The sequence below is a fragment of the Ornithorhynchus anatinus genome, chromosome 2 (genome assembly GCF_004115215.2).
Source record: "Ornithorhynchus anatinus isolate Pmale09 chromosome 2, mOrnAna1.pri.v4, whole genome shotgun sequence".
Taxonomy (NCBI): Eukaryota; Metazoa; Chordata; class Mammalia; order Monotremata; family Ornithorhynchidae; genus Ornithorhynchus; species Ornithorhynchus anatinus.
Window position 1 is genome coordinate 148,240,366 of NC_041729.1, and position 24,836 is coordinate 148,265,201.

The 24,836-nt window shown below is 42.7% G+C and overlaps 1 protein-coding gene across 1 annotated transcript in view; it reads left to right on the forward strand.

Annotated features, from left to right (window-relative positions):
* The window catches only part of C2H12orf40 (chromosome 2 C12orf40 homolog), a 70,609-nt gene extending 47,203 nt beyond the window's left edge, over positions 1 to 23,406 (forward strand). The window contains exons 8-14 of the mRNA XM_029057990.2: positions 7,337 to 7,911; positions 9,134 to 9,203; positions 10,895 to 10,955; positions 14,695 to 14,760; positions 19,710 to 19,776; positions 21,704 to 21,786; positions 22,328 to 23,406. Coding sequence (XP_028913823.1) covers positions 7,337 to 7,911; positions 9,134 to 9,203; positions 10,895 to 10,955; positions 14,695 to 14,760; positions 19,710 to 19,776; positions 21,704 to 21,786; positions 22,328 to 22,894 — 1,489 coding nt within the window. The 3' untranslated portion in view covers positions 22,895 to 23,406. The remainder of the gene's footprint in view (positions 1 to 7,336; positions 7,912 to 9,133; positions 9,204 to 10,894; positions 10,956 to 14,694; positions 14,761 to 19,709; positions 19,777 to 21,703; positions 21,787 to 22,327) is intronic.
* Positions 23,407 to 24,836: the final 1,430 nt, after the last annotated feature.

Consider the following 24,836-nt stretch of genomic DNA (forward strand, 5'->3'; position numbering starts at 1 on the left):
TGCTTAGTAATAATAATAATAATGTTGGTATTTGTTAAGTGCTTACTATGTGCAGAGCACTGTTCTAAGCGCTGGGGTAGATACAGGGTAATCAGGTTGTCCCACATGAGGTTCACAGTTAATCCCCATTTTACAGGTGAGGTAACTGAGGCCCAGAGAAGCTAAGTGACTTGCCCACAGTCACACAGCTGACAAGTGGCAGAGTCGGGATTGGAACCCATGACCTCTGACTCCCAAGCCTGGGCTCTTTCCACTGAGCCACGCTTTAGTGCCTGGCACAAAATAAGCATTAAATACCATAAATATCATTCTTATCCTCTGTGCCTCAGTTCCCTCATCTACAGAAGAGGGATTCAAACCTGTTCTCCCTCTCCTATTTAGACTGTGAGTCCCACATGAGACCTTTCATTCATTCATTTATTCATTCAATCATATTTTTTGAGTGCTCACTATGTGCAAAGCACTGTACTAAGTTTCTGGGAGAGTACAATAACAATAAGCTGACACATTTCCTGCCCACAATGAGTTTGCAGTCTAGAGGGGGAGACAGACATTAATATGAATAAATAATTTAAACCTGGTTACTTTGTATCTACCCCAGTGATTAGTACAGTGGTTTGGCACATGGTAAGTGCTTAACTATTATTGTTATTATTTTGCAGCCAGACAATTGCTAGCGCCCAAAAGGCAGGCTTAAAAATGGGAGAAACCCATTAATCCAGTTAGGCTATATCCTTACATGTAACCAAAGCCGCTGGTTGCATTGGTCTTGTACTAGACTTGCACTCGTCCCCCTCTAGACTGTATAGACTCATTGTCTACCAACACTGTTGTATTGCTATATTGTTACTCTTCCAAGTAGTTAGTGTAGTGCTCTGCACAAGGTAAGCACTCAATAAATATTGATTGATTGATTGATTGCACTGGCCTTTGCATTCACTCACACCCATGAATAGGACCATTCCCCTCAAGAATCATTTTCAAAATCAGAAACATACACCTGAATCATGGTGATAAGTTGAGTTAATCACTCACAGTATCTCTTCTGGTCCCCTTGTGACTACCAGCACGTGTTACAAAATAGCTGGTTGTGCTTATGAGTTTGCTGTGGGATCCTGGATCAAAGTACCTTTTTGAAACTAAAAACAGAAACTGCCATACTCTCATTCTTTTTTTTTGTTCGTTAGTGTAACGTTCATTTTCCTGGTAAACATCAAAATGTGATTGTTTATTTGAATTCAGCACTAAGCATTTGTCTAATGAAAGGGATTAGAGTGGGTAGCCAAGGCAAGGGTTCTCAAAAAGGCAAATCTCCCCAGGAGACCTGGGGAGCTGTCTCTTCGGTGGCCTCTTCCCAGCTCCCTAGGACTCGGTCTTTCCAAAGAACTCTTGCCACTCTTTCTTCCAAAGACGTAACATCTTTGCTGCAGTTTCATAGTAGAAATTTCCTGATAGTCTATATGGATCCACTACCAGGGTGACTGCAGTTGGAGGTGAGGCGTTCTGGGAGAGATGAGTCCGTGGAGTCGCTATGGGCTGGAGACGACTCGACGGCATGACAAGACAAGACCTTTTGGTATTCATGCCAGAGAACCTCCAGCGGCTGCCCATCCACCTCCGCTTCGGACGGAAACGCCTTACCATCGGCTTTAAAACACTCATTCAACTCTCCCATCCTACCTCACCTCACTGATCTCCTACTATAGCCCAGCCCACACGCTCCGTTCCTTTAGCACCAGCTTTCTCACTGTGCCTTGATCTCATCTTTCTCACCACCAACCCCTTTACCATGTTCATTCATTCAATCATTTCAATCATATTTATAGAGCGCTTACAGTGTGCAGAGCACTGTACTAAGCTCTTGGAGAGTACAAAACAGCAAAAAAGAGAGACAATCCCTACCCACAGAGGGCTTATAGTCTCAGCGGGGAAGGGGAGACAGACATCAAAACAAGTAAACAGGCATCAACGTAAATAAATAGAATTATATATATATATATATTTACATACATCAGTGCTGTGGGGCGAGGAGAGGGAGGAAGAGCAAAGGGAGTTAGTTGAGGTGATAAAGAAGGGAGGGAGAGCTGAGGAAAAGGGAGCGTAGTCTGGGAAGACCTCTTGGAGGAATTGTGCCTTCAGTAAAGCTTTGAAGGGGGGAAGGGTGATTGGCAGATTTGAGGAGGGAGGGCGTTCCAGGCCAGAGGTAGGACGTGGGCCAGGGGTTGGCAGTGAGCCAGGTAAGAAGGAAGCACAGCGAGAAGATTAGCACCAGAGGGGCGGAGTGTGTGGGCTGGGCTGGAGAAGGAGAGAAGGGAAGTGAGGTAGGTAGGGGCAAGGTGATGGAGAGCTTTAAAGTCAATAGTGAGGAGTTTTTGTTTGATAGAGAAGTGGATAGGCAGCCACTGGAGATTTTTGAAGAGGGGAGATGACATGTCCTGAATGTTTCTTTAGAACGATAATCCGGGCAGTGGAATGAAGTATGGACTGAAGTGGGGAAGAGGCAGGAGGTTGGGAGGTCAGAAAGGAGGAGGATAACAATGTTGGTATTTGTTAAGCGCTTACTATGTGCAGAGCACTGTTCTCAGCGCTGGGGTAGATACAGGGTGATCAGGTTGTCCCACGTGAGGTTCATAGTTAATCCCCATTTTACAGATGAGGGAACTGAGGCACAGAGAAGTGAAGTGACTTGCCCAGTCACACAGCTGACAAGTGGCAGAGCTGGGATAATAATGTTGGTATTTGTTAAGCGCTTACTAGGTGCAGAGCACTGTTCTAAGCACTGGGGTAGACACAGGGGAATCAGGTTGTCCCACATGGGGCTCACAGTCTTAATCCCCATTTTACAGATGAGGTAACTGAGGCACAGAGAAGTTAAGTGACTTGCCCACAGTCACACAGCTGACAAGTGGCAGAGCTGGGATTCGAACTCATGACCTCTGACTCCCAAGCCCAGGCTCTTTCCACTGAGCCACGCTGCTTCTCCATGCAGTAGTCCAGTCAGGATAGGATGAGAGATTGTACTAATGTGGTAGCGGTTTGGATGGAGAGGAAAGGGAGGATCTTGGCGACGTTGTGAAGGTGGGACCGGCAGGTTTTGGTGATGGATTGGATGTGTGGGGTGAATGAGAGAGAGGAGTCAAGGATGACACCAAGGTGGCGGGCTTTTGAGACGGGAAAGATGGTAGTGCTGTCCACAGTGACAGGAAAGTCAGGGAGAGGACAGGGTTTGGGAGGGAAGACAAGGAGCTCTGTCTTGGACACGTTGAGTTTGAGGTGGCGGGAGGACATTCAAGTAGAGATGTCCTGAAGGCAGGAGGAGACGCAAGCCTGGAGGGAGAGAGAGAGAACAGGGGAGGAGTTACAGATTTGGGTGTCATCCACGTAGAGGTGATAGTTGAAGCCGTAGAAGCGAATGAGTTCTCCAAGGGACTGAGTGTAGATGGAGAATAGAAGGGGAGAGAATGCTCTCTTTCTAGTCTGCAGCTCCCTCCCCTTCCATTTCTGTCAGACCACCACTCTCCCCACCTTCAAAGCATTATTAAGGTCACATCTCCTCCAAAATGCCTTTTCCAAATAAGCCCTTTTTTCCCCAGGTCCCTCTCATTCAATCATTCAGTCGTATTTATTGACCACTTACTGTGTGCAAAGCACTGTAATAATCATAATGATGATGGCATTTGTTAAGTGCTTACTATGTGCTGAGCACTGTTCTAAGCGCTGAGGTAGATACAGGGTAATCAGGTTGTCACACGAGGGGCTCACAGGCTTAATCCCCATTTTACAGATGAGGTCACTGAGGCTCAGAGAAGTCAGGTGACTTGCCCAAAGTCACACAGCTGATCGATGGTGGAGCCGGGATTAGAACCCAAGACTTCTGACTCCCAAGCCCGGGCTCTTTCCTCTATGCCATGCTGCTTCTCTGTACTAAGCACTTGTAATATAACAATCAATGGACACATTCCCTGCCCTCAAGAAGCTCCGTGTTGGGATCGGTGACCCTGTGGCATTTGATAATCATCTCACCCTCCAAACCACAGCACTTATGTACGTATCTTTAAATTGTGTATATTAATGTCTGTCTCCCCTTCTAGACTGTAAGCTTGTTGTGGGCAGGGAATATGTCTGCTAACTGTTGTACTTTCCCAAGTGCTTAATACAGTTCTCTGCTCATAGTAAGTGCTCAATAAATATGACTTATTGCTTGATTGGTGCAGTTCTTTCATGCCAATCTGAACGTAAGGACCTTTTGTGCCCCAAGACTGGAGCTTGGATGTTATTTAAAATATTCATTCATTCATTCAATTCATTCAATCATATTTATTTAGCACTTACTGTGTGCAGAGCACTGTACTAAGCACTTGGAAGGTACAATTCGGCAACAGATAGAGACCATCCCCGCCCAATGACGGACTCATAGTCTAAACAGGGAAGACAGAGAGCAAAGCAAAAGAGAACAAGGAGACAGGCATCAATAACATCAAAATAGATCTACAGAATCATAGAGATCTATACATCATTAACAAAATAGAGTAATGAATATGTACAAATATACACAAGTGCTATGGGGAGGGGAAGGAGGTAGAGCAGAGGGAAGGAGTCAGAGTGATGGGGAAGAGAGGAGGAGCAGAGAGAAAGGGAGGCCTCAGTCTGGGAAGGTCTCCTGGAGGAGGTGAGCTCTCAGTAGGGCTTTGAAGAGGGGAAGAGAGTTAGTTTGGCGGATGTGAGGAGAGAGGGCATTCCAGGACAGCAGTAGGATGTGGGCCAGGGGTCAAAGGTGGGAAATATAATCTACTATCATCTTTTTGAGCCTTTTAGTTTGGATCAAATAAGAGTCTGATGTCTTTGTGTTATTTTTTCATTTACAAGTGAATTATATTGTTACTTCTGAGATAGTAGTTATCTTCACTACATTAACCTAAATTAGGTTTAGCCTTTACTCTAGCTTTCTTGAAAGAGTGCCACGTCTCTTACTTTCACTTGGACCTTAGTTATTTTTCTTAGTAACAGGCCGAGAACATTCCTTAGTTGGATCATCCCCAGCATTTAGCAAGCACTGTTTGAAATTGTAATTGCAAGATTGAGAAATGATATCTTGACATTTGACCAGGAGATTAGAAAAAATCCAAGAGAATGCCAGAAAAAGAAATGAAGGGAGAGGAGCTGAAGGAAAGGCAGGTCTAATAAGATAAGAGATTTTCTGAGAGGCTGAGCAATAAAGGAATAACTATGTAAAATGCCAACTACTCTATGTGGTTAAAACAATCTAATATTGCTCCTATTTCATGTTCTCTTGACCATGATCATTCTCCAGTGGTTTACTTGGAGCACCCACTTTTAAAAAATGCATATAATGATCCAACATGTCCCCTCTCAGCGTCGCACGTGGGGAGTTTCCGATTCTCTTCCAGTCTTGGCTATGGGAGGGAGAGTCAAGCAGAGGCCTGTCCATTCCATTCCTAGCTTGGGCAGTGGCTAGTGAGTGGCAGGCAATCTGCTACGAGTCAAAACTCAACTGTGCTGGGCAGCAGCAGCATGGGAGAGAGTCAAGTGTGGAGACTCAAGTTTACTGCATGGAAGGAGGCAATGGTAAACTATTTCTGGATTTTTACCAAGAAAACTCCATGGATACACTACCAGAACGATTGCAGATGTGGGGGTGGGGGTTGGGGGGTCGTTCTGGGAGAGATTCATTCATTCAAGAGTATTTATTGAGTGCTTACTATGTGCAGAGCACTGTACTAAGCCCTTGGAATTTACAACTGGGCAACATATAGAGACAATCCCTGCCCGATAACGGGCTCACAGTCTAAATGGGGGAGACAGACAGCAAAGCAAAACAGAACAAAACAAAACAAGACAACATCATCAAGATAAATAGAATCAAGGAGGTATACACCTCATTAACAAAATAAAGAAATAAATAATATATACAATTGAGCACAGTGCTGGGGGGGGGGAGGAAGGGGGAAGAGCAGAGGGTGGGAGTGGGAAGGGGAGGAGGAGCAAAGGGAAAGGGGGGCTTAGTCTGGGAAAGCCTTCTGGAGGAGGTGAGTTGTCAGTAGGGCTTTGAAGAGGGGAAGAGAGTTGGTTTGGCGGATGTGTGGAGGGAAGGCGGTACAGGACAGCGGGATGACGTGGGCCAGAGGTCGACGGCGGGACAGGCGAGAACTGCGGACGTGAGGAGGTTAGCGGCGGCAGAGGAGCGGAACGTACGGGGTGGGCAGTAGAAAGAGAGAAGGGAGGTGAGGTAGAAAAGGGCAAGGTGATGAAGAACTTTGAAGCCAAGAGTTAGGAATTTTTGTTTCGTGCGAAGGTTGATAGGCAACCACTGGAGATTTTTGAGGAGGAGAGTGAAATGCCCAGAGCTTTCTGTAGGAGGATGATCCGGGCAGTGGAATGAAGAATAGACTGGAGTGGGGAGAGGCAGGAGGAAGGGAGATCAGAGAAGAGGCTGACACAATAATCCAGTCGGAATATTATGAGAGATGTGTCCACGGTATCGCTATGGGTCGGGGATAACTCGACAGCACAGGACAAGACATGTCCCCTACATCTTACTGGAGTCAAGTTCCAATATTTTCAGTTTTAACAATTTGGAGGAGCAGACAATGATGTAATGACCAGAATTGCCTTCAGATTCCAGGTGTGGGTATTCCGTGATTTTATAAAAGGTGTAAAACTGTGCTTTTTATACTATTATGGATAATGCTCAATATTTTATTTGCCATGTACCTATAGGCAACATAGTAGTGCATTTTATTTCATTAAGATAAATGGCTTAGTGTGAAGTCTCGTTTGTTATGTTGATGTTTCACTGGGTTCATATCTGATATTTTATCAGATTTTTATCAATGCAAGCCAGGATTTGAAAATGAACTGAATTGGTCTAAGGAGAAAGTAATGATTTCAAATGAAGGAAGGCAGGCCCTTTTACATGGGGAAGGAGCCACAGATATTCTTTGCAAATTACATTGTCCGTTCAATTTAATGGAGCAGCAGTGACATACAGTGGTTGGTTAGGTTATTTGCAAGACCTTAGTATAGGAGACCTACTTTATTCCACATTTTGTGCTTATAGAGGGTAATAAATTCATATTTCTTAACTACAAATTCCCTATATGAAACTCATGTAATTACCTAATACCAAGGAAAAACACAATACTTGACAGTTTTGGGGGGAAGAAACATTACTTTTTTTTTTACCTAAAAACAATATCCTTGGTTTAAATGCAATAAGAATATTATATTTTGGTAACTAAACCGTGAAATCATTATTTTGTCATAATAATGTATTTAAATAATTTTCTTTCACAATTTCTTATTCTTTATCTTATAGCCCAGAAAATTGGAGCTCTAATGATGATTTGAAAATAGGAACTTCCAATATGATGATAGGAAAAGATCATGGAAGCAGAAATAGAAGAGAATCATATTTTGGAATGGAAAGAGAGAAGGGTGAAAGTAATCAACCAAGTTTAGAATTTTACAAAGCTGAAAATCAGTCAGTCCACAGTATTTTGTCAAAGGATGTTCATCCTTTCGTTGATAAGGAAAGTACCAGCTTCTTGCGTACAGATCAGCAAGATGTGAATCTGATTTTTGACAATCGTAGTTCCTCTGATACAAAAAATACACACAACTTCCCTGGATGGATGGATGGAGTCTCCATTTGGGACCAACAGAACAGCTTTCCTAGATTTCAAGAGAACAGTTCAGTTGACAGAAACCTCAAAAGTGTTTTCACAGTTCCAGACCAGACCTTCTTTGGAAATTCTGGTATTCCTAGTAAAAATTACAATGAAAATAATCAACTGAATAATAACCCCTGGAGAGAATACAGCAGTCACCAAAGAAATGATTACAGTGCATCTTTTGAAAACCAGTATGATCCAGTTATGTCTGGAAAAAGAAGTGAGTATAGTCCCCTTTAGTATATGATTTATTTGACATCATTTTCAGGTTTTGCTTGATATAAAAGAGGTTATGAAACAAAACGTGTATTTCATAATTTTTGGTGACGTTTGGTGTGTGTTTTTTTAAATGGTATTTGTTAAGCACTTACTATATGCCAGGCACTGTTATAAGTGCTGGGGGCAGACACAAGCTAATCAGATTGGACAGTCTCAGTCTTAATCCCCATTTTAAAGATGAATTAACTGAGGCCCAGAGAAGTGAAGTGACTTGCCCGAGGTCACCCCGAAGACAAGCGGCAGAGCCTGATTAGAGCCCAGGTCCTTCCTACTCCCAGGCCTGTGCTCTATCCACAAGGCCACGGTGCTTCGCTGGGATTGTTCACTGGAAGTAGGGAGAATGTCATTCAAGGTGATGAGGAGCACGAGAAACCCTTTGAATGAAGCTAGTCCAAAGGTGTAGGACGGTTAAACCTGGAAAGCTGGGGACATGGTTGAAGTCTGTGAAACCATGAAGCGGATGGACTGGGCTAACCCATATGTCACAGCATGAATCAATCAGTAGTATTAATTGAGCACTTCATGTGTGCAGAGCGCTGTCCTAAGTATAGTATGAAGCAGCATGATGTAGTGGATAGAGCTCGGGCCTGGGAGACAGAGGATGCGGGTTCTAATTCCGGCTCCGCCACTTGTCTGCTGAGTGACCTTAGGCAACTCACTTCACTTCTCTGGGCCTCAGTGACCTCATCTCTAAAATAGGGATTAAGACTGTGAGCCCCATGTGGGACAGGGACTGTCTCCAACCCGACTTCAGTGTATTCACCCCAGACCTTAGTGCAATATCTGGCACATAGAAAGCATTTAAATGCTAAATTTGTTATTTTATTATTATCATTTTATTTAAGAAGGTACAATACACCAGTCTTGGTTTAAACATCCCCTGCTCACAACGAGCTGGTGGGAAGGGAAGGGGTTCTCCTGAAGCTTGCAAAAGTCAATTAAAAACAAACCAAAAGAAATAACATCTTCACACAGTGGGTCTCAGCCCTATAGAATCTGTTACCATAGGGAGCTTTGAAGTCCAAAAGTAACTAGGTTCATGAGTGGTTTAAGTTTATGGGCATGTAGGTCCAAAAACTAAATACTCAATGGAATGAACGTGTGGTCCCTATCCTTCTCAGGTTTTCTACAATTTGAATTTGTTGTTGACATTTATATTTTAGGGACATTAGAAAACTATGGAGAGACACTAGAGTCTTCAAAAAAAATCCAGAATTATCCAAACAAACACATGTAAGTTTACAAATCTTTATAACAATTATGATATTGCTCATTTTATTTAGGAGACGGAAAGGCTCCTTATTACTCCTAATTTTCCCATCATTGTAGACAGCACCACCATCCTTTCTGTCTCACATGCCCGTAACCTTGCCGTAATCCATGACTCATCTCTTTGATCCAAACCATGTATTCAATCACTAAATCCTGTTGGTTCAGCCTTCACAACACTGCAAAAATCCACTTTCCTCTTCACCCGAACTGCTGCAAAGTTAATCCAAGCACTTATCCTATCCCCCTTTGATTATTCCTAGCTGACCTTCCTGCCTTCTGCCTCTCTCCTCTCCAGTCCACACCTCACACTGCTGCCCGGATCGTTTTTCTACCACACTGTTAAGTCCATGTTTCCCCACTCTTCAAGAACCTCCAGTGGTTGCCCATCCACCTCTGCCTCAACAGAAAATCCTCACCATTGGCTTTAAGGCACTCAGTCACCTTGCCCCGTCTCACCTCACTTCACTGCTCTCCTCTTACAACCCGGCTTGCACACTTCTCTCCTTTAAATGTCACCCTAACTCACTGTTCCTCCATGAGAAGCAGCATGGCTCAGTGGAAAGAGCCCAGGCTTGGGAGTCAGAGGTCATGGGTTCGTATCCCAACTCTGCCACTTGTCAGCTGTGTGACTGTGGGCAAGTCACTTCACTTCTCTGTGCCTCAGTTACCTCATCTGTAAAATGGGGATGAAGACTGTGAGCCTCATGTGGAACAACCTCATTACCCTGTATCTACCCCAGCGCTTAGAACAGTGCTCTGCACATAGTAAGCGCTTAATAAATGCCAACATTATCTCAACTACCTGACCTCTTGCCCACATCCTGCCTTTGGCTTGGAACGCCCTCCCTTTTCATATCTGACAATTACTCTCTCTACCTTTAAAGCCTTATGGAAGGCACATCTCCTCCAAGAGATTTTCCCTGACAAAGCCCTCATTTCCTCTTTTCCCAGTCCCTTCTGCATCACCCTGATTTCCTCCCTTTATTCACCCCTCCCTCAGCCCCACAGCACTTATGTACATATCCGTCATTTATTTATATTAATATCTGTCTCTCTCTAGTTTGTGAGCTCATTAATGAGCAGGGAATGTATCTATCAACTCTGTTACATTATACACTCTCAAGCACTTAGAACAGTAGTCTGCACACAGTAAGCACTCAAATACAATTGACTAATTGATATTTTTCATCATACAACTTGCTACACGTCTTTTAATTAAGACCTAACCTTTCTGTGACCTATATTGATTATATCATCTTTCTTAAGTAGGCAAGGCCTTAACAGTTTATCATTAGAGATAATTTGCAGAACGTTTTGAGTTAAAGAGACACCTTGGGATGGCAAATAGGAGTTTGGAGGGTGGCCAGTGGAACTCTAGGATACAGATTTTGAGTCTTCCTAGATCTTGGTCCTTCAAACATCCACAAACATATACCTGTAGAATGAGCTGATAAGGCCATTCACCTTCACAGAACAAATATTAAGGATGAGTATCCTGCTAAGCATAAGAGATGACTTGATCTCCCAAATTTACTGTCCAACTCTGAATGATCAAACCTATTGCCAAATTGTCTTAGAGAAACAAAATCAGTTTGAAATTATACCCTTCCCCTCTCCTATATAACTTTATTTTATGAATTTACACCCCTTAGAGGCAATTTGTTTTTGAGAGAATCTCTTCATAAGTCCCCACAGGACCTTGGATTTTCACAGGTAAAACATTTGATTTTGATGTTGGGCAGGTTAATAAGTTTAAAAGTTGGAAAGTGTATTTTTATTTCATTTGTAAATGTAGAAAATGAAAGAAAATGGGATTTCTTTAGACTATCCTGATATTTTGCATTCTCAAATCTCATTAGACTATCCTAGAGTTTGTTTTTCAAATGCAATAGGATATTTTGGGAAAATCACACTGAGAACTGCATTTCATTTGGGAAATGGTAATTTCAGTTGAGCTCAATAACCCTTGCAGGTAGATTCAAATAATATGATGATTCTATTAAACACTCCAATGCACAGTAACAACCACATTTGGATAAAATGTTAGTATATTCACTTTCAAACAGGGTACCTAGATGCTGAAGTGGACAGATTGTTCCCCAAGTACTGCTAATGTAGATAAGCCTAAAATAGAAATTTCATAAGACACAAATCCAGTGGATCATTTTCCTTAAACATATACAAAATATATTTGCATTGCATACATTTTACCTCAAGAATCTGTCCTGTGTCAAAAGTTTCAATGAATTTTTTTTGCACTCAGGGCTAAATTTTAGTAATCATTTCAAGAGGTCCCATTGATCTTCTGATTTTTGAGAGAAAATATTCTATTCCATTTATCAGTTTTTTTTAGAATGCAATATGTTCCTCTGTTGTCCCTCTTACCTAAACTGTGAGCCCCATGTGGGTCAGAAATTTTGTCCGATCTGATTGGCTTGTGTGAACCCCAGTGCTTACAACAGTGCTCAACACATAGTAAGCACTTAACAAATACTACAGTTAATTAATTAATCAAATCTCAGTACCACTAAAATTTAGATGTACTAAAGAGCTGTCAATTAGTAAATAATGTTGGTATTTGTTAAGCTCTTACTCTGTGCAGAGCACTGTTCTAAGCGCTGGGGTAGATACAGGGTGACCAGGTTGTCCCACGTGGGGCTCACAGTTTTAACCCCCATTTTACAGATGAGGTAACTGAGGCACAGAGAAGTTAAGTGACTTGCCCACAGTCACACAGCAGACACGTGGAAGAGTGGGGATTCGAACCCATGACCTCTGACTCCCAAGCCCGTGCTCTTTCCACTGAGCCAAGACCTAAGAATATAAAGGAACCATTGAAAAAGATCCGATATCCAAAATTGAATAGACATGTAAAGCTGCAAAATTTTTAACCAGCTCTAATTTTTTGAAATGGGATAGCAGTGACATACTTGAAAACCCTATGAGTTAATTAAAAAATATATAGTATTAATTTTCAACTATCTGATTTATTTTTGTCCTTATCTGAATCATTGCCTGGCCTGTGCTAATTTTGATAATTGATTTAACTTTCTTGATAGATGAAAAGCAAATCTTCTGAAGTGGGAAATGGAGATTTATCATTAACAATGTGCAGGTGGAAGAACTCTCTATTGAGCTGTTCTTTTTAATGGTACTTTTTAAGCATTTACTGTGTGCCAAGCACTGTTCTAAACCTTAGGGTAAATCCAAGTTAATCATGTTGGATACAGTCCATGTCCCATCTGGGGCTCACAGTCTTAATCCCCATTTATAGATGAGGTAATGAGGCACAGAGAAGTGAAGTGACTTACCCAAGGTCACAAAGCAGACAAGCGGAAATCATATTATGGAATTAGAACCCAGATCCTTCTGTCACCCAGGCCAGTACTCTATCCACTATACCACAGTGCTCTTCTTCAACTTAGCTTTGGAATGTGGTACAATCAATCAACCAATTAAAAATGGTATTTACTGAGTGCTTACAGTTATAACAGAGTTGGTAGATAGGTTCCCTGGGCACAGTGAGTTTCCAGTCTAGAAGAGAAGACAGACATTAAGGTATGGTAGTTCAACTTTAATCCTTGCTGATTCCTAAGATTACTGAATTCTTGAATAACTAGAATCAAGCCTGAATTTCAGCACAGAGAAAGAGGCATGTTGAATTTCAGTTGAATTTCAGCCATATCGGAAAATTTAGGGGAGGAACAAAGGGAGATATTCTCTCAGAACCCTTGGAGATATCACTGGTATCTTCCTAAGGCAAGAAGAATTTAAACACTAAATATCAAAACACTTCATGACTATCATTTGCAGACTATTTTATTCCATGTGCTGTTGTTTTTTTAAATGTAAGGCTAGCGTTAGAACTGGGAACTCTTGACTACCAGACTCCTAAAAACCCTCATTATATCAGAAATCTATATAATGAAATTTACACTCCTTGAAGGGCAGGTGAATGTAGTATTCCTATAAACATTATGTCGCCTGCGGAAAATGGAATAAGGGAATTCAACAACCCAATTTCCCATCCTTAGTGGACTAGCCGTGGCAAGTCTAGGATATATAGAAGTCTAGGAACAGGCAGGTGCCTAATCTCAGCCTACTTTCCAGCTCACTGTCACTATGTGCCAAGCACTGTTTTAAGCGCCGGGGTAGATGCAAGGTAATCAGGTTATCCCATGTGGAGCTCACAGTCTTAATCCCCATTTTACAGAGGAGGGAACTGAGGCACAGAGAAGTGAAGTGGCTTGCCCACGGTCACCCAGCAGACAAGTGGTGGAGCCGGGTTTAGAACCCCCCAGGTCCTCTGATTCCCAAGTCTGTGCTGTTTCCACTAAACCATGCTGCTTCCCTATATCCTGTTACACCCTGCTTTCTGCAACAGTAGTGTAAAAGTCTTCATTTTGAACACACTGAGAAGTTATTAAGCACCTTTCCCCTCTTTGCCTAATGCTAAATTTCACTTAATCTGATAATGGATTTTGAATTCAGTTGACATTGAACTGACCTCATTTTGCCCCCTCCTACCTCACCTCACTGCTCTCCCACTACAACCCAGGATGCACACTTCACTCCTATAGTGCCAGTCTACACACTATACCTCAATCTCAGCTACGTAGCCACCAATCTTTTGCCCACGTCCTGCCTCTGGCCTGGAATGTCCTTCCTCCTCAAAGCCTTATCAAAGGCACATCTCCTCCAAAAGACATTCCCTAAATCCTCATTTCCTTTTCTCCCATTCCCTTCTGCATTGTCCTTCCACTTGGATTTGCTCCTTCTATTCTCCCTTCCCCTCTGCGCCCCAACACATATATATCTCTTTAATTTCATTTATATTAATGTCCATCTCCCCCTCTAGACTGTAAACTCATTGTGGGCGACAAGCGTGTTATACTGTACTCTCCCAAGCACTAGTACAGTGCTCTGCACACAGTAAGCACTCAGTAAATATGATTAATTGAATTGGTATTGAAGATTCAAAAATGAAATCAACCTTGTCCTACCAAACGCATATGCCATTTATAAAAGAAATTTGGCATTGCGATAATTACCTGTTTTGATGGAAAAAAACTGCACTGGGTCTCCCTGTCTGCTCTAAATCAACTGGCGCAAGGAGCTAATATAGTCAATAGGAGAGTTTTCTTAATAGAGTGGGGATTCATAATAAGTTTTCATTTGGGGTTTTTAAACTTTGTCCCAACCTCCCTGACTCCTTTGTTTCATTCCCACCCCCTTTCCCTGTCCCAGTATATTGTGTGTGCCTTGTGAGTCAGGGATCGTGGCAATTAACGTCCTTGTATTCTTCCTAGCATTCAGTCCCGGGGGGTCCTCCCCTCAAAGCATTTCAAATTATGACAGATGGCACTTAAGACAATTCTGCTTTACAACACAAAGGTTTTGACTGTATTACACGACCTGTTTTTATGGCACTAACTTTGTTTGTGGTCCACAGTACAGTACTTCCACTGAAGCAAAATGGACGTGTCGCCCCACCCTGGTGACTCTGCCTAGTGAAGAGGTAACCTCGTTGTCCCTGGTCCTACTTTCCTTCAAGTTTATCCTTCTTTTTCCTGAAATTGTTTCCTTCTGGTTCCCACTAGGTGGAGTCACCAGGGAGAGCTGATTTGTTCATTTCACTTTCCATAAAGTGAAAAAAGTCAGCTATTGCATTAGGAAACCTCCACAACTCATTTTAAATACATTAATTTACCTAAATTACTGATCTGTAATTGATAATCACATCCTTCTGAGTAATTTTGCTAAAATGAAGGTATCCAACCTTCACGAATTCATCCCCCTTTTATAAACTGTTCTTGTCTTACGCTGTCGTCTCCGGTCCGTAGTGACTCCACGGACACGTCTCTCCCAGACCGCCCCACCTTCATCTGAAATCGTTCCGGTAGTGTAGCCATAGAATCTTCTTGGTAAAAATTCGAAAGCGGTTTACCTTTGCCTTCTTGAGTCTCCACCATAAAATTGTTACCATGAGAAAACTGCTTCAGATTACAGCATTTGCATCCCACCCCAAGGGGTCAGAGTGGTATCATTCATTCATTCAGTCAGTCATTTACTAAGCACTTACTGTGTGCAAAGCACTGTACTAAGCGCTTGGGAGAGTACAACAACAAACAGACATATTCCCTGCGCACAGTGAGCTCACAGTGACTCCTTTAAGCCCTTTCCTGGCAGGAGGTGGAAAGCATCACCTTCTTATATGCTCTCTTCTCTGTCCCTCCCCCTCAGCTCTTCTTTTTTCCCTTCTTTCTTTGTCCTCTTAAGTTTTTATTTTATTTATTCATTTATGGTATTTAAGTGCTTAATATGTGCTAGGCACAATACTTAAGCTCTGGGGTAGATATGCATTAATCAAGTTGAGAAGCAGCGGGGCTCAGTGAGAAGCAGCGTGGCTCAGTGAGAAGCAGCGTGGCTCAGTGGAAAGAGCACGGGCTTTGGAGTCAGGGCTCATGAGTTCGAATCCCAGCTCTGCCACTTGTCGGCTGTGTGACTGTGGGCAAGTCACTTAACTTCTCCATGCCTCAGTTCCCTCATCTGTAAAATGGGGATGAAGACTGTGAGCCCCACGTGGGACAACCTGATTCCCCTATGTCTACCCCAGCGCTTAGAACAGTGCTCGGCACATAGTAAGCGCTTAACAAATACCAACATTATTATTATTAAGTTGGACACACTCCTCTAGACTGTTAGCCTGTCAAGGGTAGGAATGTGTCTGTTTATTGTTACATTGTATTCTCCCAAATGCTTAGTACAGTGCTCTGCACACAGTAAATGCTCAAAAATATGATTGACTAATAACCCACACAAAGTTCAAAGACTTATTCCCCATTTTACAGATGAGGTAACTGAGGCACAGAGAAGTTAAGAGATTTGCCCAAGGTGACACAGGTGACAGGTTGCAGAGCTTGGGTTAGAACTCAGGTCCTTTTGATTACTTTATCATCTCTCCCTCCAGTCTCCCTCCTTGATACCCACGTCTCCCTCTTTAATTTCCTTATCTCTCTCTGAGTGAATGCTTAAATAATAGAGTATATAAAATGACAGAAAGAGGTGCCACAGGTGGTTATTATTATTATCCCTACTACTACTAATAATTCTGGTATATGTTAAGTGCTTACTATGGGTCTTGGCACTGTATTGAGCACTCGGGTAGATACTAAATTTTCAGGTAGGACGCAGTCCCTGTCACACATGTGGTTCACAGTGTATGTAGGAGGGAAGAACATGTATCGAATCCCCACTTTAGAGATGAGGAAACTAAGTTACAGAGAAGTTAAGTGATGACTTACCCAAGATGACCCTGGAGGTAAATGGCAAAACTGAGATTGGAACCCAGGTCCTTAAGCAACCCCCCAGCACATCAGCGACTTCATCTGTATAATGGGGATTAAGACTGTGAGTCCCATGTGAGCCATGGACTGCGTCCAGCCTGATTAGCTCATTTCTATATTATCTATCCTCTAATGCCAATCTCCTCATTGTACCTCAGTCTCGTCTATCTCACTGCCGACCTCTCTCCCACATCTTGCCTGTGTCCTGGAATGCCCTCCCTCTTCATGTCCTAGAAACTATTAGTCTCCCCACCTTCAAAGACTTTTTGAAGGCACACCTCTTCCAAGAGGCCTTCTCTGACTAAGCCTTCTTTTCCTTTTCTCCTACTCCCTTCTGCATTGCCCTGAATTGTTCCCTTTATTCTCCTTCCCCCACCTAGCCCCACAGCACTTATGCACAAATCCATAATTTATTTATATTCATTCAATCAATTGCATTTAATTGAATGCAGATGACTATACTAAGCGCTTGGGAGAGTACAATGCTACAATAGACACATTTCCTGCCCACAGTGAGCTTATAAATATTAGGTGTCCACATGCACAGGTTATTAAAGACTTTGGGGAAAGTAGATAAGTGTAAAAAACAGATCTTATTTTACTCAATCCTACTTTTAATTATGCTATTGTTGTTCTTGTGGGTTTTGAGGGGAGAGGGAAAAAATAAGGAGCAATAGAGTTGGATGAAGAATTACTTGGGCCCACAAGGTTTGGACCATATTTGGCCTATGGACCCCAAATTTGTAAATACATTAATGGGGCTTACCTCAGGCCAGGGGAGAGAGGGAAAAGAAAAATGACACTTTGGCAAAAAATATGAACTATCATTAAACTGTAGACTGGAGAAGCAGCATGGTGTAATGGTTAGAGTATAGGCCTGGAAGTCAGAAGGTCATGGGTTCTAATCCCTATCAATGTCTGTCTCTCCTTCCTGACTGTAGGCAAGGAATGTGTCTATATTAGTGTTATAGTCTCCCAAGTGATTAGTACAGTGCTCTGCAAACAGTAAGTGCTCAATAAATATGATTCATTGATTGATCTACCCCAGCACTTACTAAAGGGCCTATCACATAGTAAGTACTTAACATATACCTTTAAAAAAAGGTCATCCGACTCCCAGGCTCATGCTCTTCCCATTAGCAACACTGCTTCTCCTTGCTGCCTTATGTGGTTAAAAATAAGCAAGTGTATAATTGATCCAGATGTTCTGAGTTGTCAGGGGATAGAACCTTAAGATTAAAGAGAATTAATTGGGCAAGCTCTCCCCAGGGGAGAGGAGATTTCAGAAGGTCTTTGAAGATAAGAATTATAGCAAGTGCTCAGTGTTCTGCACATAGTAAGCACTCAATAAATATCATCGATTGACTGATAGTTGTCTGGTAGATTTGAAGGGGGAGGAAATTCCAAGTGAGAAAGCTTGAGCAAGGGTTTGGAGGTGGGAGAGAGGCGAATGAGGCAAAGGGAGTTAGGCTCACTTGAGAAGAAGAAAGAGTGGGAATGGGGAAGGAGAGTGGGTAAGTAGGTGGGGGATAGAGTTTATGGAGCGCCTTGAAGGTAGTGGCTAGAAATTCCTGCTTGATGCAAAGAGAGAAATGGACAATCACTGAGGGTTTTTGAGGAGTGGGGAGACTTATGTAGAACTGTTTTAGAACAACAATCTGGGTAAAAGGAGGAAATATAGACTGCAGCTCTCCATCCCCTTGCCCCCCCCCCCCCATCTCACCTCCCTTCTCTCTTTCTACTGCCCACACCGTACACTCCTCTCCTCTGCCGCTCACCTCCTCAATGTCCCCCATTCACACCTATCCCGCCATCAACCTGTGGCCCATGTCCTACTGCTGTCCTGGAACGCCCTCCCTCACCTCTGCCAAACTCTCTTCCCCTCTTCAAAGCCCTACTGAGAGCTCACCTCCTCCAAGAGGTCTTCCCACACTGAGCTCCCCCCCTTCTCCCTCTGCTCCCCCTCCACCCTCTGCTTCTCCCCCTTCACTTCCCCTTAGCTGAGCCCCCTTTCCCTCTGCTTCCCCTCCCTTCCCCATCCTCTGCTCCTCCCCCTCTCTCCCTCCCTTCAGCACTGTGCTCATTTGTATATATTACCCTATTTATTTTGTTAATGAGGTGTACATCCACTTGATTCTATCTACCATGATAATGTTGTCTTGTTTTTGTCTCATTCTGTTTTGCTCTGCCATCTGTCTCCCCTGATTAGACTGCGAGCCCATCACTGGGCAGGGATTGTCTTTATCTGTTGCCGAATTGTACATTCCAAGCATACAAACTACTGTCATGAGTCTCCCACATTGGCTCATACCAACCAGGACCTTCCTGGACCGGGAAAACCTCAGTGACACATAGTAGAGTTCAAACCACACCTCTGATCACCAAAGTTACTGTGGAAAGCTTTTACTTAGTTTTACTAACATACGAGGGAGTGACACATACACACACTCCCTCCCTCCACCATCCAAGGGGCCCATACCAGTCTGGAGTCAAGGAGCTCTTTCTGCCAATGCTTCTACTTTCTGCTTCCAAGTACTGATGCTTTCAGCATGCTTCGCTACCTACTTCCGTCCGTGTCTCATGCAAGAGCACGTTACTTTTAAGTACCTCTTCATGAGTCAAAATGAGCACCTTTTACCTACCTTAGGCCTAGCAGCTGTGGCTCTATGTAGCAGTTATTGATTAGTCCAAGCCCGTTACTGGGTAGAACAGGGAGAGAACGCCCCACCTCCCTCCATGCTCCACTCCCCACAGATCAGCAGTCACCTGACTCAGGAAGAGCCCATCAGGGCCTTTGCAAAGTCTCTTCCTTGTTGTTGGCGGGATCACAAACAATCATTAAAAAGGCAGCTTGTTGTGGGCTCACCACAGTTACTAACTACCTCACTTTCTGACCCATCAATGTCTGAGAAGGCAGCGTTCTAACCCCAATTTCTGCACACTATAAGTGCTCAGGATTGCTCGCTCGACTGATATCACCTGGCAGGAATAACACTCAGCAATCACAGTTACCCAGGCACAGATTTGCTAGTAGGAGTTTAGGAAGACATACTGCTTATGCCTTTCTGAATTTGTAGGCTCATAAACATCAGAAAGCTACTAAAATGTTGGTTTCCTTTAGAGTCTGATGAGAGAAGAGGAAAAGGATGAATTGGAAGCAAGTCCAAAAATTATGAATGACAAGATAGGTCAGTCTTTATACATTTACCCTGTTTTTCTGCACTTTTCCTTATCAGTTTTCCACTTAATTTGGATGTAATTTAATGATAAATGTGGGTTTTTTTGAGATACACCAATCATTTTTTATTGTCCTCTGATAAAGCCCATTGGGACTCAGTTGGTTATTTTAAAACCCTTTATTTAATCTCTAGCTCAATAGCAAACTCTGCCTCTAAATTAATGCTTGTACTTCCCTTACATTTCAGGCTGACAGAATTGTCCAACTGAGTAATTTCATTGTCATAACTAGATAGTAATAATAATAATTGTGGTGTTTGTTAAGCACTTACTGTGTGTGAGCCACTCTACGAAGCACTGGGGTGGATGCAAGCAAATCGGATTGGACAAAGTTCCTGTCCCACATGGGGCTCACAGTCTCAATCCCCATTTTAAAGATGAGGTAACTGAGGCCCAGAGAAGTGAAGTGACTTGTCCATGGTCACACAGCCGACAAGGGGGAAGCCGGGATTAGAACCCATGACCTTCTGACTCCCAGACCCATGCTCTATGCACTACACGGTGCTGCTTCTCACAGATGGATGCTATGCTCTAAATCAGACTTCACTTTCAGAGTGTTGTCGTCTTCAGCTTTGGACAAGCCTCAAAAATCCCATACATCTGGGAGCTTCTTTTTTTAAAAAATAATTTGTTAAAAGCTTAGTATGTGTAAAGCACTGTTGTAAGCACTGCGGTAGATACAAGGTAGTCAGATCAGACACAGTTCCTGTCCCACATGGGGCTCACAGTCCAAGAATTGAATACCAGTTTTACATCTGGGGAAACTGTGGCACAGAGAAGTTAAGTGACATGCCCGAGGTCACGCACCTCTAATTGTACTTTCCAAGCGCTTAGTACAGTGCTCTGCACACAGTAAGCACTCAATAAATACGATGGAATGAATGAATGAAAGCGGCAGAGCCGGGACTAGAAATTTTTGCCCCTGTCAATTCCCTTTCCTTCTGGACCGGAATATGAATCTGCGAATGATCATCCCAGTGGAATAGCAAACATATTTCCTGTTTTGTGGCTACAGTGCTCAGTGAGAGAAGGAGGGAAAGCTATTTCTGGACTCCAGGCCACCCAGCACCAAGGCCAGCTCTTACACATGGCCTCTGGTTCGAAAAGTCCTGGGCAGGGCTGAATAATTTGATTTTAGCTACTTGCACACTGTGAGTGTTTAACAAATGCCATTAAAAGGGGGAAAAAAAGATTATTTCACTCCCGGGCTCATGCTCTTTCCACTAGGCCACTTTTCACTGTCAGGTGATGGTCCCTGCCCAGTACCGAAAAATCCGACCTGTTGTGCTGTAATGAAACTTCTGTCATTAGCGGCACAGTCTCACCTAGATGTGGACAGGTTGCTAATGAAAGATTTCCTATAGCTAGCAGCAGCGGGAGGTGATGCTGGTGGCTCTCTTATTATTGAGCTGTTTGCTATTCAGTAAAGCTTAGAGGGCTCTTAAAGCCTAGCGTTGCGCTCCTGACAATGAGAGGACAGCCGATAGAGTCGGCAACCTAGAAACCCCATTTAGAACACGAAGACTACTATGCAATTTTTGAAGCCAACAGTAGAGTAATGCACCTATTCATTTAAAAAAATCCAAAGATGAACTGACGTTGACCTTCAGTTAGAAAATACATCGCCGGCACTAAAATATTGAAACGTTAACCCATTCTTCCGCCTTTTTTTCTTTCATTACCGCTAAAAACCATTGCTTGCACTAATCCCAACAGCCGCATGTATTTTTCAGACGTAGACATTGTTAGGCCTATTAACCAGTGTTGACATTTCCAATGGGGTGTGACATTTCCAAAGCGGTTTGAAGGAGCGCACCAAATGAATGCAGATATCGAGTCTTGGAACCATATCGCTAATAGCTTGAAATCAATTTTCAGGCTGTGACTCTTCACCGAGCAGTCAGTCCCCCAGTTACTCTCCAAGGCAAACCGAGAGCTTTTTCAGCTCTAGTCCGGTGATGGTAAGCTGTATAGTTTTACACTCTTTCCTTCTTATTTGGATGAAATATATATTAATCATTAAGATGAAATGGAAAAGGGAACATGTATATAGTGTGTGGAATTAAAACCTTTTACACGATGAGTATAGATAGCTTTAGATAATAATCGATAAAAAATGGCAAAACATCTTTTTAAGTGAAATTTGATAACCAGTCAGTTGCTTATCAAATTCTAGACGACTGTGAGAGACCAAGTCTGACTATGTGTTTTTGTAATCCATACCTAGAAGTTAATTCATGCAAAAAACACAAAACTTTTATCCAATGAAATGACTACTTGTTCAATTAAATTGTCGGAGGAAGACTACTAAAGCAGATCCACTGCTTTTACCTATCTTATCCCTTTCTCTTCTGAGGTTATATTTTATTCTGGAAAACAATTTTCTTTACAATCGATTTTGAGAATTAGTCGTTTTTTCATTCAGATTTAGGCTATTTTAAGGACATTTTCATTTTGATATTCATTAATCTAAGCGCAGCAGCATCCTTCAATGTCTTCTAGCCTTCCGAAGAGGAAGATCTTGTCTTACCCATTGAAGATCCAGAGAGCGAGAAGAAATGGAAGAATGAAACCTTCTCTAACAGCAAACCATCTGCGTCATGCACGGAGTTCCCAAATGATTTTCCTCCATGTGAGGAGAGTATTAAGAGAGGAGTTAAAGGACATGAACAGTCAGACAATTTTTACACATCTGGGGACAATTCTGGACTATCTCAATGTAACTCAAGAGCCAACTTCCGTAAAAGAAATAATAAGCACTGCTATCATCCCATTGGCCAGCGTGATGCATGGTCTCAAACCGAGGAGCGCTCTGTTCCGGAAGGGAAATCGGATGTAGCCGTCCAGTGCGATATGATGCAAGAACGGGAAGAGAGGAACCATCTTTTTCCTCTAAAGAGTGCCAGAGGTGTCCCTGAAAACACCAAGGTAGATACAACCAGGAGGCAGGAAATCCCATCTGAGGAAGCCCACAGGTCTATAAGTCTCACCGATAGTCCAGAACATCAGCCTGAGGTCAACTACCTCTCTGTCAATGACCCAGGGGTCCTGGATATAACAATGATGTAGGGAGGGGAAAATGGTTTAATCCTAGAAAATACAGCAACTGTTACGGAATACTGATAGTTTCAATTAAATTTGTATTTGTTCCTTATGTTTTAAAACATATATAAGCAGTTTAAACATTATTGCGTATGTCTTTTAGGTCAAAACTTTGTTCTTTCTTGATGAGAAAGTTGTAACTCCTTCGGTACATCAGAAATACAGCAACACACTGGAATTTGCTGATCAAAATGGGTGCTTTATGAATTGATCCATCTCTCTAGTTTAAAATTGAGTTTTAAGGGATTGCTTTTGATTATGGAGCAATTTACCGAAGACTATAGTAAAAACGATGGATCAAGTTATTGTGTATCTATATAATTTCCTTCCATTTAGACAGATTTATTAGCTTGACATTTACTACAATGTTTCTAAGTATTAGTTATGATTTTTTTTCAGATATTTCTGTAACATTTTGTTAAATGTGGGGTTCACATTAAGACAGGGAGTGTTCATATTAAAGTGCAGAAAATATCTGATACTCTGTGTTTCTGTATGTGGGGTTTTTTCATTCTTAAAATAGCGCTTTCATAGAGGTGTCTAAAAAGTGAAGAATTTACCACCGTTTCTTATTGTGAGGATTTTTATAAAGTAAACATTTTTTTCAGGCTTTATGTCCCCAATATTATGGTGCCAGCTATGTTTTCAAGAGAATTTTCTCCCCTCTCTAGACGAAGCTCGTTGTGGCAGGGAATATGTCTTTTTATTGTGATACTCTATTCTCCCAACCCCTTAGTGATCTGCATGCAGTAAGTAATGATAATAATAATAATAATAATGATGTTGGTATTTATTAAGCTCTTACTATGTGCAGAGCACTGTTCTAAGCGCTGGGGTAGATACAGGGTAATCAGGTTGTCCCACATTAGGCTCACAGTCTTAATCCCCACTTTACAGATGAGGTAACTGAGGCACAGAGAAGCCAAGTGACTTGCCCTCAGTCACACAGCTGACAAGTGGCAGAGCCGGGATTTGAACCCATGACCTCTGACTCCCAATCCCGTGCTCTTTCCACTGAGCCACGCTGCTTCGAGTACTCAAGAAATATGGTTGAATGAGTGACTGAATGTGCCAATTCTGTGTGGTGCTTATTTATCAGGGAAGATTACACACACACATACACGTATAAATAGTTATATATTCTATACCTTTATATTATTTATATTTAAATTTTATGCATTCATTCATTCAATAGTATTTATTGAGCGCTTACTATGTGCAGAGCACTGTACTCAGTGCTTGGAATGTACAAATCGGCAACTGAGACAGTCCCTGCCCTTTGAAGGGCTTACAGTCTAATCGGGGGAGACAGGCAGACAAGAACAATGGCAATAAATAGAGTCAAGGGGAAGAACATCGCATAAAAACAATGGCAAATAAATAGAATCAGGGTGATGTACATCTCATTAAACAAAATAAACAAAATAATTAGGGTGATGAAGATATACACAGTTGAGCGGATGAGTACAGTGCTGAGGCGGTGGGACGGGAGAGGGGGAGGAGGAGAGGGAAAGGGGGGAGAAGAGGGTTTAGCTGCGGAGAGGTGAAGTGGGGGGTAGAGGGAGCAGAGGGAAAAAGGGGGGAGCTCAGTCTGGGAAGGTCTCTTGGAGGAGGTGAGCTTTAAGTAGGGATTGAAGAGGGGAAGAGAATCAGATTGTCGGAGGTGAGGAGGGAGGGCGTTCCAGGACCGCGGGAGGACGTGGCCCGGGGGTCGACGGTGGGATAGGCGAGACCGAGGGACGGTGAGGAGGTGGGCGGCAGAGGAGCGGAGCGTGCAGGATGGGTGGTAGAAAGAGAGAAGGGAGGAGAGGTAGAAAGGGGCAAGGTGATGGAGAGCCTCGAAGCCTAGAGTGAGGAGTTTTTGTTTCGAGCGGAGGTCGATAGGCAACCACTGGAGGTGTTTAAGAAG